Genomic DNA, 13,895 nt, shown 5'->3' with positions numbered 1-13,895 from the left:
GTTTCCTTTTTGCCTCCAATATACCAGACTTAGAGCTGAAGAAGTCAAAAACCAGGAAATGCCAGTAGGTGCATTAAAAAAAGCCCCAACAAAAGCCTGCTCTCTCTAGCCAAAGGACCAGGAAAAGGATAGCCTAGCAAAACACAATAGACAACAACCACTCAAAATTTAGACAATTTAAAATTTAGAGAAGAACCACTCAAGAAAAGAAAACTATGGCCCTACCCACACTCACTCCTGTAAAGGCTAGTGGGGAACCTAGACTTCTACACTGAGTCTATAATAAGGAACCACACCCAACCTGCAACCCTCTCAGCTGCCATGTGGTGTCAGAGAGTCCAAGAAGGAAGCCAAGACTTTCATTACCAATGAGTGTTAAGAAGTCTCCCCCCTCACACTTCACTGTCAGTGGAGAACACACGGAAAGCCTAGACTTCCACACCTGCTTGCCAGTAATGAGGTGAACCTACCCTTCCTGCTGGGATGGCATCAGAGGAGGTCCAATGGAGAGTCAGTACTTTCACTAATGCCCAGCTGCAAAGAGGCCATAACTTCTCCCTGTTACTAAGTAGATGCCAACTGGGAATGAGTAATGAGGCACTCCTATCCTTCCTAGCCAAGGAGGTATCAGTGGAGGCCTACTGGGGAACTAGGCATCCCAACTAGACCCAGCAACAATGAAGAGTCTCCATCTTGGATATCAAAGAAAAACCTAGACTTACATTCCCACCCAGTAGTAACGAGGTGATGCCCCTGCCCCCTTCCCCTGGCAGAGTGGTGCCAAAAAAATATAGCTAAAATAGAAAGTTAAAATAAGATTCAGGGTGTTACAACATAATACTCAAAATGTCCACATCTCAATCAAAAATCACTGATCATATCTAGAACCAGACCCAGCCAAACTGAATGAAAAAGGACAATCAATAGATGCTAACACTGAGATGAAAGCAATGTTAAAATTATCTAACAAAGATTTTAAAACAGCCATAATAAAAATTCTTCAATGAGCAATTATAAATATGATTGAAAAAAATGAAAAGATAGAAAGCCTCAGCTAAGAAACAGAAAAGTGTAAACAAAGTTTTTACAAGTGAAAAATTACAATAATAAAAATTAAAAGCTCAGTGGACAGGATCAATGGCAGAATGGAGGAGACAGAGGAAACAATAACCAAATTGGAAGATAAAACAATAATTGACTAGGAAAAAAAAAACGAAGAGAGCTTCAGGGACCTTTGGGGCTATAACAAAAGATCTAACATTCATGTCATTGGACTCCCTCAAAGAGAGAAGAAAAAGGGCAGAGCTAACTTCCCAATTTGCAACAGACAAAAAGCTACAGATTCAAGTAGCCGAGTGAAACTCAATCAGAATAAAATAAAAATATCCATACTAGGCACATCAAAACTTCTGAAAACTAAAGACAAAGAAAAAATCTTTAAAGTAGCCATGGACAACATTTTACCTATAGGGGAAAAACAATGGAATGACAATGAATTGCTTACCAGAAACCATGAAGGCTAAAAATATGTGGTGCAAGAGTTTTCAAGCATTGAAACAGAAGAACTGTCAACCCAGAATCTTATACCAGTAAATATTTATTTATTTACACAAGACATTCCCAGATGAAAGAAAAATAAGAAATCTGTCACCAGCAGATCTACCCTAAAAGTATGACTAAAGTAAGTTCTCAAAACAAAATGATTGCAAGCAAGCAACCAACCAGTCAACCTTGGAACAATCAAAAAGGAAGAAAAAATATAGTAAGCAAAAATATGGGTACACACGATAGGCTTTTCTTCTCCTCTTGAGTTTTATAAATTATGTTTGACAATTACAGCAACAGTTGTAACACTGTGGGTTCTAAATGCATGTGGGAAAAATATTTATGATAACTATAATATAAATGGGGGAGGGTAACAAGACATAAATGGAGGTAAGGCTTCTATATTTGCCTCCAGTGGGTGAAATAATGACCGCGATACACTCAGTTTATATATATAATGTAATACCTAGAGCAATCGCTAAAAAGCCATACAAAAAGATACCTTCAAAACCATTATAGATAAATCAATACACAATTCTAAAAAATGCTGAAGAACCCACAGGAAGGTAGGAAAAAGAAAACAGAAATGACAAGGCCTGGAACCTGAAGGAATAAAGTCCAAGCGAAAAATATGTGCCAGTTTAAAACATGTCTGCAAATTCTTTGACAGTCTTCCCATCAAGAGCTGGAGTCTTATTCCCCTCACTAGAATATGGTCTGGTCTTACTGACTCTAACAAATAGAATGTGGTGGAAGTTATACTGCATGACTTCTAAGGCTAGGTCATAACAGGCCATACAGCCCCCACCTGGCCCTCTCTTTTGTGACGCTGGACCTTGGAACTCAGCCACCATGTTGTGAGGAAGTCTATATGAAAAAACTTCATATAAGTCTTGTGGCAGACAGCTCCTGCCAAGGTTCCAGTCAACATTCCGATACTTGAGTGAGGAAGCCATCAAGCTGACTCCAACCCCACCCACAACTGATGGAAAATGCATAAAAGACCCTGAGCAGGAACCACCTAGCTTAGCCCAGCAACCCTCAGAACTATGAGAGTTAATACTAATAAAATATTGTTGTTGTTTTATGCCTCTAATTTGGGGGTAGTTTATTGGCAACAATAGGTAACCAGAAAAGAACCTAAGTCAGGTTCCTAATTCTATCACGTACCCAGAATAAGTAGGCCAATCATACTCAGCCTTGCATGCTCCAAATGGAAACCAAACAGTACCTGCATAAGAATTCTAGACTCCTGGAACCTAAGGGTTAGGAGAGCCCCTAGGGGTCATCTATTCTGACAGTTCATGCAAAAACATCCATTGTCAACTGGTGTTCTTGCTTAAGAATGTGTTCCTGATGTCCTAGGAGTTCCCTTATAGCCCCCAACGCACAAACATTTACATGCATTTAACTGAGTAATACCAGAAAACCTCCACTTACAGTGTGAGGTACATGTGTTATGAAGACTGTTTGTAGTATTTTGAGAAGCGAGAATAAATAAATTATTCAAAAGGCAAATATCCAAAAGAAATACTGCACTGGAGGAGATACACAATGTAGCTAACTCAAGGTTTTGTCTTTAACAAGACAGCTAAAGGATGAATTTGGAAATTGTCTTCTAAATAAAGCATTACAAAAAAAGACAAACACTGTACCTGGACTAGAGTAAATGTGGAACTCTTTCTCTTTTAACTTTCTTTCCCAATGCAATTGGTTAAATAATTGGACTTAACTGAAATTCACAAATATGTTACTTTATTATCCACTGGTTATTTAAATCTCTGGCTACAGCAAGCTATTTAGAAACTCAAACATACTCCTAATGTGATCTTACATCTTACTGGCAAATATAATACATACTGTTGTAAGAGTTAAAAATATTTTACTAGCACAAGACATTCTCAGAAATTAAATTATTCTATAATTAGTTATTGAATATATTAATATTAAGTGAATACTACCAGTAGAACATTCACCAATTTGATTCTTGAAAAGTGTTACCTCAACATTCATTTAACAGGGCTAAAATGAAGTGATGTTCACTTGGGAGATAGTTTGTAATAAAAGTGATTTGTTGCATATTTCAAAGCTTTTCTAGAAAAGATGATGGGTTTGGACTCAGTGATTGATAACCCACCACAGAATCCAAAAAATTCATTGACAAGCATGAGAACTAAATTCACATCCTCCTGCTCATTAACACTATGCTTTAGCTCCCTGAGCCAGCCAATCATATCCCCTGAAACAGCAAGGACTTGACAGGACTATAGTTTTAATGGGTGCTGATGAATTGTTCAGTACGGCAAAAATATATAAAATGAAGCAGAACGGAGGGACAGTTGCTTCTATCATAGTTCAATGACTGGAATATCAAAAACAATTTAAGAAGATTAAGTAGTTACTTTAAATAACAAGCACTGTGTGGAATAAAATGGTCACTAAAAGCATCTTAAACTGAGTAAAGTGGTGATATGATGGTTACTTATCTGATATTTTAGTGATGGCTTTCTTTATTGGAAAAGCCAAGTGAATAGAACATAAAACCGTGAAAAAAAAAAAAAACTGAAAAATCAGATCTAAATTTCTAAATTCTCTTTACTTCTACAGTCTTCTTTGTACCGCAAATATAAGATTTAACAAAGTAAAAAAGGAAATTATGCTATTAAATAGAAAGTTCTATTTAGGAGTTAATGTTTCAAAAACTTTTCTTTCTATTTGGGCAGATATCCACATTACTAAGTTATTAAGTACAATTTTCCTTTTTCTTCCCAACAGCCAAAAAATTCAAAGTTAGTCTTGGTGAAGATTCAATTCACATCTTATAGATGACTCATCTCTTCTCCAAAACAAAGAATTTTGGTTTAAAGGTAGTCCCAAGATGTAGGAATATCCTCTCATAAATGAGGAAGGGGAAATATAAAGATTAAAATACTTTAATTCAACGTGGAGCAGCTGAGAAGACTACTTGGATACGTAATTCTGGGGGTTAAGAATTAGTGCTACAATAAATAGGTACCAAAAAGATATATGGAGGAAAATGTAATTAAATCAAATAATATAGGATTTTAAAATACATAGGCATTTGTTAAAGACTTAGAGACTGAACAAGAGAAAAGAGGAGAATTAGCTGACACAGTTCCAGACACCCTGGGAGAAACTGAAAGGAACATGTCACTTGAGGAAAGTCAAGTCAACAGAAAAACCAGGAAAGCAGGGAACACTTGCTTAGGAAACATTTCAAGAAAATCATAGTGAGCCTAGAGCAGTGAATCCTTTTCCTAAAGCCCTGAAAAGGGTGAGGCAGCTGCTAGAATGAGGTTCAGATAAATGTAAAGAGATCACCTTTCAGAAAAAAATTCTAGGGTTTATCTAAGAAATACTAAATAATTCAAAAACTTGGACTAAAAGGGATACCAGCAAACCTGGGGCTGAAAAGGGCAGATCAGGAAGGGTCTGATCAAAGCATTAAGCTGAATCAAGCTGTACTGATTACTAAACAAAGATATACTTGAAACTTATAACAGTTTCACCAAGAGCATATACCCTACTGTTCTTTCAAACTTTAGAAAAACTTTTTAAGACTTGAAAATACAACGTGAAAGAGCAGAAACAACTTTGGACTTGGAGGCCGATCACCTGGAATCCAGTTCTGGTTCCACTACCTACTGGGTTGTATCATTTAAGGGCAGGATCGGAGGGAGATCACTAAACCTTCTAAACCTTAGTTTCTTCCCGTATAAAAGGCAATAATGTTCCCTGCCCAACCTAAATAAAATACATTCTGTAACTGTACAGTGCCACAGATTGCAATTATTAAAGGACCACTGAGCACGGATGCTGAAAAGGGAGCCTCTGACCTCAGAATACTATGTGTGCGTTTTGGGGGCCTAGGGGTGGTAACCTTCTTTGATCAAGTTGCAGCTTAGAAGGGATGTGCCCAGTGTGATAAGGGAAGAAAGGAACATTCACCAAGCCAGTCGCTTTGGCCAAGGCCCTAGTGAGCACCAAGGCAACAGTCAGATTGTGCTCTGTCTCTTCTATGACTCCAGTCAGATTGTGCTCTGTCTCTTCTATGACTCCTGCTAAGGAGGACTGTATAGTACACAGCTAGAGGGAGAACGGCAAAGAAAGCCAGAAGGCAAAAAGGGTGGTATGGGTACTTACAGCAAGAGTTACTGTATACTACTTCAGGCTGTCTGAAATGAGGAGGACAGCTTAAGGATATAACAGGGTATTGCACTAAGCAGTAAAGATCAGATCCAACCAGGCACAGACAGTTCTGGGATGTCTTACAGCAGCAACAGGCTAAGCAGCAGCTCCACATTCCACTACCCAGGCCTGAGCACAGAAAGATACTGGCCTCCCACCACTACCGCTATCACTGCGTCCATCAGTGCCAAGTCCGCCTGCAGTGTCAAAATAGACCCTTTTGGCACCAGAGGTGACACATCCAAGAAGGCTTGTGGAGATCTGAGCTCAGACACATTTGAAAAAAATGTTTAAAATTCTTATGGAGAATTATAAAGTGTTATACCACAGAAAATTAAAAGATCAATGTTAAATGTATAAAACCCATCATCCAAACCTAATGGCAAACTAAATTACCCATTCATTTGAATATAATTGGCCTGCGACAATTAAGATTAATTTTGCATGCACAAGGTAGCAAAGAACATCATATAATGATCTTCCAAGCCTTGAAATAAAATCCTTAATGGTTCAATTAAAGATTAGCACCTTAGTTACAAGAAAACAAGTTGGAGCCTGTTTTTTCACTAGAAACCTTCCAACACCTTCACTTTCTAGGATGGTATCTTTTACCCAAGGTTCTTTCTGAGTTTACTACACTTTTTATAAACAGAAAAAACCTTACTCCAAATATTTTATACTGAAAATAATGTCAGTGGGATAACACTGGCATGTATCAAATGGTTATTAAAACGCAGATAAAAGGTCTGATAAATCATAAATGCTAAAAAGGTAAATTTTTAAAAATCACCTTTTCTAATCAAATCCACTTTCTTTCTTGTAATTTGATAATCTGGAAAATGTTGAGAACTTAATTTGGATTATGGCTGAAATATAACATTATCTTCCTATTTTTAATATTTGCCAGAATTTGTTTAATGTCTGAACTGAACTTTCCCACAAATTATTTCTCCACTTCACTGATTTCTTCACTGATTGCTACTATTCTGCTGTGTACTATAAAAATGCCTCATATGAATCATAAAACTTACAGAAAAATGTTTGTATTTTAGTTAACCAGAGTTAACTGAAGTCCTTTTTGTTTCAATCTTTGTTATTAAAATATTCTTAAATGTGTGAGTACACTTGTATTCTAGTGCTCACTTATGCCAGGTATTCAAATGCTTTACATATATATTAACTCAATCATTATAACAACTTTATAAAGTAGAAACTATTATTATCTTCATTTTATAGATGAAGAAACTGAGGCATGGAGATGATACACAGCTAGAGATCTGGAGCCAGTTTTTATATCTTAGTTTATATCTTATATTGGCTTAGTTTTCTGTGTGATTAGTTCTTCTACCCAAAAAAATATACAGCTGTGGATTCCTCTTAACCAGTGTTTCTTAAACTGTTTCTCTACTTCAAGTCTCAATGATCTAAACTGACCTATAGTTAATCACCTTTAAATTCTTAAATCTTTTAGTCTGAAATGGATAGGACTCATTGAGCTACACTTTTTAGTTAAAAGATGACCTCCTGGGCAAAAATTTACAAAATCTGAAAGGTGCAATCAGTCATTAAAGCTATTTCCCTAACCCTAAGGAGTAAAGGAAATTCACAAACTACTAACATAAGTTATCAACTATTCTTGTTATTCAAACCCCCTAAACCACAGCTCAAGATGGTGACCACACCTCTCAGAGAAAACAATGAATGTTAAGTTTTATATGAAGAGTGTAAGTATCTCTGATTAGGACAAAAATCAGCTCTATAACATGGAAGGGAATTTTACATGCAATGTATATACATAGGTGTTTGGCAATTTTAATTTCCTTGATCTTTCAAAGAGTGTCATTGTAAAGAGGAAAAAGAAAATGACTTGGCTGAGCAGCAAGGCCAAGCTGTCGACTGGAGGCTGATACATATGTACTAACACCAAGGGAGGCTGGGAAAGACACCCTGCTCCTTTCCTGCATCTGTTTATGGGCACTGAGAGCAGACTCTTTTGCTTTAATTTTAAGTGAATTTCATCTGCATCACATAGAAAAAAAAAAAGAGATGAAATTAACATAGAAACCACAGTTCCCATCTAATACTTTTGATTTTTATTCATATTCAAATTCCACGCATTTAAATTTAAAAAAAAAACCCTTAGAAATAAACAAATTACCTCGAATGTAGCTCTGTGCTGCCATTATTATATTTGCTTCCTCTTTCCCAGACACCAAAATCAGGCACACGGTAAACTCTTTCTACACAAAATACAAGGTTTTGAATAAAAGAGACCTAAAAGAAATGAAATAAAACATAAGGACACATGCAGTAACAGGATCTTTTGATACTAATAAGAACAATTAGATACCATTTGAAAACCAAATACATACTTGCCTACTAGCACTTTTTTACCATGTTGAAACTCTTGTGATTATTACATTACTATTAATATTCTGCTATACCTGGCTTTTCAAATATAAAGCTTAAAATGAGAACCTAATATTATACCGTACAGATACAGAATTTAAATCCTGTCAATGCTCCAACGATAATTCTTCAATGATACACTTATTACTGTTCATGACTACTGTGCATCTTAAGAATTAAGAAAAACATAAAGCACTCTTTTATACTAGATAATAATATTTGGAATCTAAAATAGCCATATGAAATGTTAAATAAGCCTAAAACTTGAGAGATAAAAAGGTATTTCTCAGTTCTGCAACGAGCCAGTCCCATGTTGAATAAACCAGGAGTCTTGAGTCTATTACTCCTGGAATCTAATTTTCCTCCTGCCTTTTCGACAGCTATAGGTACCCATTCTTATAAACTCAAAGCTTGCACTTGGAGGTAGGCTCCAACCAACAGGCCAGGAGTCACAGCTTCCATGTAAGGATTTCAAATATTTGATGAAGTTTACACTCTCAGAAGTAACTACGGAAAGCAAACATTACGGTCAGTTCTTATTTAATAAAACTTTAGTCATTTTAATAAAGGCAATATCTTAAGTGGGCTATGGTCCTGATTATAGGGTTTTTAATTTAGTCATCATGTTTGGTTCAATGAGACAAACTGAATATGTGCATCTAGCCTACCCTTCATCTCAAGATCCCTCTCAAGTGGCAATATATATTCCCAACTGCCACCCTACACACACATAATTAATATAATGTACATACTTTTAGAATGACAGAATAATAACACTGAAAACCAAGGTAAGGTCCCACCAGTAGACCAGAAACTTTGAGAAATTACAGGAAGACAGAAAGCAGTAGGAAGGAATTGATCAAGAAATCAAAGCAGGGGCCGGCCTGGTGGCGTAGTGGTTAAGTGCGCGCGCTCCAATGCGGCGGCCTGGGGTTTGCGGGTTTGGATCCCAGGCGCGCACCGACAAACCGCTTGTCAAGCCATGCTGTGGCGGCGTCCCATGTGAAGTAGAGGAAGACGGGCACGGATGTTAGTCCAGGGCCAGTCTTCCTCAGCCAAAAGAGGAGGATTGGTGACAGATGTTAGCTCAGGGCTAATCTTCCTCACACACACAAAAAAGAAATGAGAGCAGAGGAAACCATAGCCCCTCAAAATGGTTCTTCATTGTAATCTAGCGTCTCTGGAAAGTCTCTAAGGCCAGAGTCAACATATACATTGATCAAGAGTTGAGCAGGGAGCAGTCTACCCACATTCTCTTACAAATGATAGACAGCTGGGGTACTTAACACCTGCCTTTTCCATTCTCCATCCCAACAGAGAGATATTTGCCCTCAGGGCCAAGAACAGCTCACACATTTCAGTGGACAAAAAGGAACTAGGGTGTTGGGGCCTCACAGAAAGAGAACTGAACATAAGATAATTCTGGGTTTCCACAAAACATGCATCTATCTCACAACTTCTCTACCCAAGAGTGGAGCAGTACATACCTACAGTAAACTTTTTTTTTTACTTTGATCATTGGTGAGGGTCTCCCTAGCTTTCCCAACCTCTTGCTACCTTTCTACATACCCTAAGGAAAACCTGCCTGTATAAAAACTCTGGTCCATTTTCACAAAACCTGGTGTCTTTGGCTCTTCCATGGTCTTTCAAGTTATTTAGATTCTATAACACATACAGGAAATATGCTATACTTTGTCAGGTCTCCACGTTTAAAGCTTTGAAACCATCCAAACCTTCTTCCCTTCACGATAAACTTCTCAAGTGATAGTCCATATACCTCTTTCTTAATCCTCTTAGCAGAACTTTAGGAACAGGCTCAGGCCCAAGTAAGGCAGTCTGGTCAGGCTGTGTAATTGGTATAACAGGTGGCTAGAAAGGCATTTTTGGCTAACAAGCCCTGTGGGGAAAACTAAAATAACACTTACATTCCAGTTCTGCAAGTAAGCAGTTTGGAAACTGCCATTCCACTCCGTCTTAACAACAAGTAAAAAGCTGAACAGACTGAAAAATCAACAACTCTTCTTGGATCCATAAGAGAAAAGAGGACACAGAGCAAACTGCTGCTCTATGACTGGAAAGACAACAGGTGAATACAGGCAGTCACGGCTTCCTGGAGCAGAGACTCACAGGGGAAACCAACTTGGGAACTAGCACTGGGGTAGTAAAACCTTAACGGTAACTGACAAACTGCTCAGTTAAAAACTGCGAGTTAAAAACTCCAGGAGGACCCGGTCATAAGGGGGTTCCCACAATATTGTGAGATTTACCTCCAAGAGTCCAACTAGATTTCCATACTAAATATCAGAGAAAAATCCCCTCTGGCTTCCAGCAGGGGGAGGGGAAAAGAAACCATTTTGAGATACACCAAAGCACTCAGGTTTTCTTAACAAGGCCTGCCATTGTGGGGCAACTAGTCAACCAGAGCTTGACCTGCTGGGCTATTATCAGAGCCTAACTGACCTGGGGAAGGGAAATACCCAACTCCAGCCAGCTCTAGCCTTCCACAAAAGGAAGCCCACCATAGCCATTCTGTCGTCTCTAAGGGGAGAGAAAAAAACTAAGAAACACTTGTGAAGTCCACAGTCCAGAAGCATAAGGCAACTAAAAGACTGAGACCTAATCATAGGACTACAGAATGCTTTGCTTCCCTCCCCCTCACACCTCACCACCAGAACACTAAAGGCCTACTTACAGCAGATCCTTTTAGTTGGTACATCATGTCTGGCTATCAAGGCATACCAAAAGACAAAAAAACACAATTTGAAGAAACAAAGCAAGTACATGACAGGATGTTGGAATTATCAGACTGAATTTTAAAAAACTATGATTAATATGATAAGGACTCTCCTGGGTAAAGTAGACATCATGTAAGAACACATGGCCAGTGTAATCCGAGAGAGGGGAATCCTAAGGAAGAACCAAAAGAAACACTAGAGACAAAAAATTATAACAGAAATTTAAAATGGCTTTGATGGGCTTATTAGTAGACTAGACTGAAGAATCTCTGAGCTAGAGGATATGCCAACAGAATCCTTGAAAACTAAAAAGCAAAGAGAATGAAGACTAAAAAACACAGAACAGAATGTTCAAGGACTGTGAGGCAACTAAAGAAGGTGAAACATACATGTAATGGGAAGATGGAGGGACGGAGAGAGGGAGGGAGGAAGAAAAGAAGGGAGGGAGGGAGGGAGGGAGGGAAGAAGGAAGGAAGAAAAGAGAAGAAATATTTAAAACAATGACGTCTGAGAAGTTCCCCAAATTAATGTCTCACACCAAACCACCAAACCATATGATAAATGCCAAAAAAACTACACCTCAGCATATCATTTTCAAAATACAGAAAATCAAACATAAAGAAAAAAACCAGAAAGAAGTCAGAGGAAAAAAACACCTTACCTATAAAGGAACAAAGATAAGAATTACATCCAACTTCCAACTTCTCAGAAGCCATGCAAGTGAGAGTGGAGTAAAATATTTAAAGTGTTGAGATAAAAAAAACCATCAACCTAGAATTCTGTACTCTGTAAAATTATCCTATAAGAGTGAAGGAGAAATAAACACTTTCTCAGGCCAATAAAAATTGACAGAATTTGTTGCCAGTAGACGTGCCCTGTAAGAAATGCTAAAAGTCCTTTAGAGGGAAGGAAAATAATATAAGACAGAAACTCAGATCTACATAAAGAAATGAAGAGCAGCAAAGAAGAAATAAGTGAAGGTAAAATAAAAATTTATTTTTCTTATTTTTTTTTTTGCTGGGAAAGATTTGCTCTGAACTAACATCTGTTGCCTATCTTCCTCTCTCTCTTTTTTTTTTCTCCCTAAAGCCCCAGTACATAGTTGTATATTCTAGTTGTAAGTCCTTCTAGTTCTACATGAGCCGCCACAATATGGCTACTGACAGACAGGTGGTGCGTTTCTGCAGCTGGAACTGAACTCAGGTCGCCAAAGTAGAGCACACCAAACTTTAACTGTAGGCCATCAGGGCTGGCTCTATTTTTCTTATTCTTAATGGATCTAATATATAACAGTTTGTTCAAAATAATAATAGCAACAATGTAATTGATTATGTTTATGAATATACCCTATGTAGGCTTATATATACGTGAAATGAACAACAGCAAAGATAAAAGGGAAGGAAAGAAGGAACTAGGGTTATTTTGTTATTATAAGGTATTGACACTATATGTGAAGCAGTATAGTGTTATTTGAAAGTGAACTAGGTTAGTTATAAATGTATATTGCTAACTCCAGGGCAACAAGTAAAAAAGCTAAAAAAAAAAGAAGTGTAACTGATATGCTAAGAAAAAAGGGAAAATGAAATCATATAAAATACTCAATTAAAAAGACAAAAGGCAGAAAAAGAATGGAAGACAAAAATAGACAAACAATAAGGGCAACAAATAGAAAACAGTAAAAAATATAGTAGATAGTAATCCACCTGTATCAATAATCACTTTGAATGTCAATGGTCTAAATGTACCAATTAAAAGACAAAGATTGTCAAAAAACATGGCCTAATTATATGTTGTCTATAAGAAACCCACTTTATATATAAAGACACATAGATCACAAGTAAATGAATGGAGAAAAACACACCATGCTGACACTAATCAAAAGAAAGCTGGAGTAGCTATTTAATTTCAGAAAGAGAAGACTTCAAAGTAAGGAAAAGTCATCCGGGGTAAAGAAGGGCATTACATAACGATAAAGGAGTTAATTCTTCAAGAAGACATAACAATCCTTAAGGTGTATGAAACTAACAGAGCATCAAACTAAGTGAGGCAAAAACCAATAGAATTGGGAAGAGAAATAGATGAATATACTATCAGGATTGGAGACTTCAACTCCCCTCTATCAAAAATAAGCAGATCCAGCAGGCAGGAAAACAGTAAGAACATAGTTGAATTCAACAACACCATCAATCAACTGGATATTACTGACTTCTACAGATGATTTCACATAGCAACAGCAGAATACACATTATTCTCAAGCTTACATGAAACATTCACCAAGACAGATCACATTCTGGGCCATAAAACATACCTTAACAAATTTAAAAGAATAAAAATCATACAATGTCTGCTCTCAGACCACAATAGAAATCAATAAATTTCTACAATAAAGTAGAAATCAATAAAAGAAAGATAACTGGAAAATCCCAAAATATGTGGAGATTAAACAACATGCTTTTAAATAACACATGGGTCAAACGAAAAAAACCTCAAGAGAAATTAAAACATATTTTGAGGGGCCGGCCAAGTAGCACAAGTGGTTAAGTACGTGCGGTTTGCTGCAGTGGCCTGGGGTTCGCCAGTTTGGATCCCGGGTGCGCACCAACGCACCACTTGTCAAGCCATGCTGTGGTGGTGTCCCATATAAAGTGGAGGAAGATGGGCATGGATGTTAGCCCAGGGCCAGTCTTCCTGAGCAACAAAAAAAAAAAGAGGAAGACTGGCAGATGATAGCACAGGGCTGATCTCCTCACCAAAAAAAAAAAAAAAAAGGAAGAGAGATCTAAAATCAACAATCTAAGTTTCCACCCTGGGCAACTACAAAAAGAAGAGCAAATTAAATCCAAAATAAATAGAAAAAAAGAAATAAGAATTAGAGCAGAAATCAATGAAATTGAAAACAGAAAATCAATAGAGAAAAATCAATGCAACCAAAAGCTGGTTCTTTGAAAAGATCAATAAAATTTATAAGCCTCTAGCCAGGCTAAGAAAAAAAAAGAG

At 37.3% G+C, this 13,895-nt stretch overlaps 1 protein-coding gene across 8 annotated transcripts in view; it reads right to left on the bottom strand.

Moving 5' to 3' along the window:
• PHKB (phosphorylase kinase regulatory subunit beta) overlaps positions 1-13,895 on the bottom strand; it is a 215,184-nt gene that overhangs the window by 116,013 nt on the left and 85,276 nt on the right. For all 8 annotated transcript variants that reach the window (XM_058527748.1, XM_058527747.1, XM_058527750.1 and 5 more), the window contains one exon: positions 7,913-8,028. In XM_058527748.1, the coding sequence (XP_058383731.1) occupies positions 7,913-8,028 (116 nt within the window). The remainder of the gene's footprint in view (positions 1-7,912; positions 8,029-13,895) is intronic.

This window comes from Diceros bicornis, chromosome 32 (genome assembly GCF_020826845.1).
Source record: "Diceros bicornis minor isolate mBicDic1 chromosome 32, mDicBic1.mat.cur, whole genome shotgun sequence".
In the NCBI taxonomy this organism is placed as follows: Eukaryota; Metazoa; Chordata; class Mammalia; order Perissodactyla; family Rhinocerotidae; genus Diceros; species Diceros bicornis.
The sequence above is the reverse complement of the archived record's forward strand: the minus strand, read 5'-3'. Positions and strand labels throughout refer to the sequence as shown.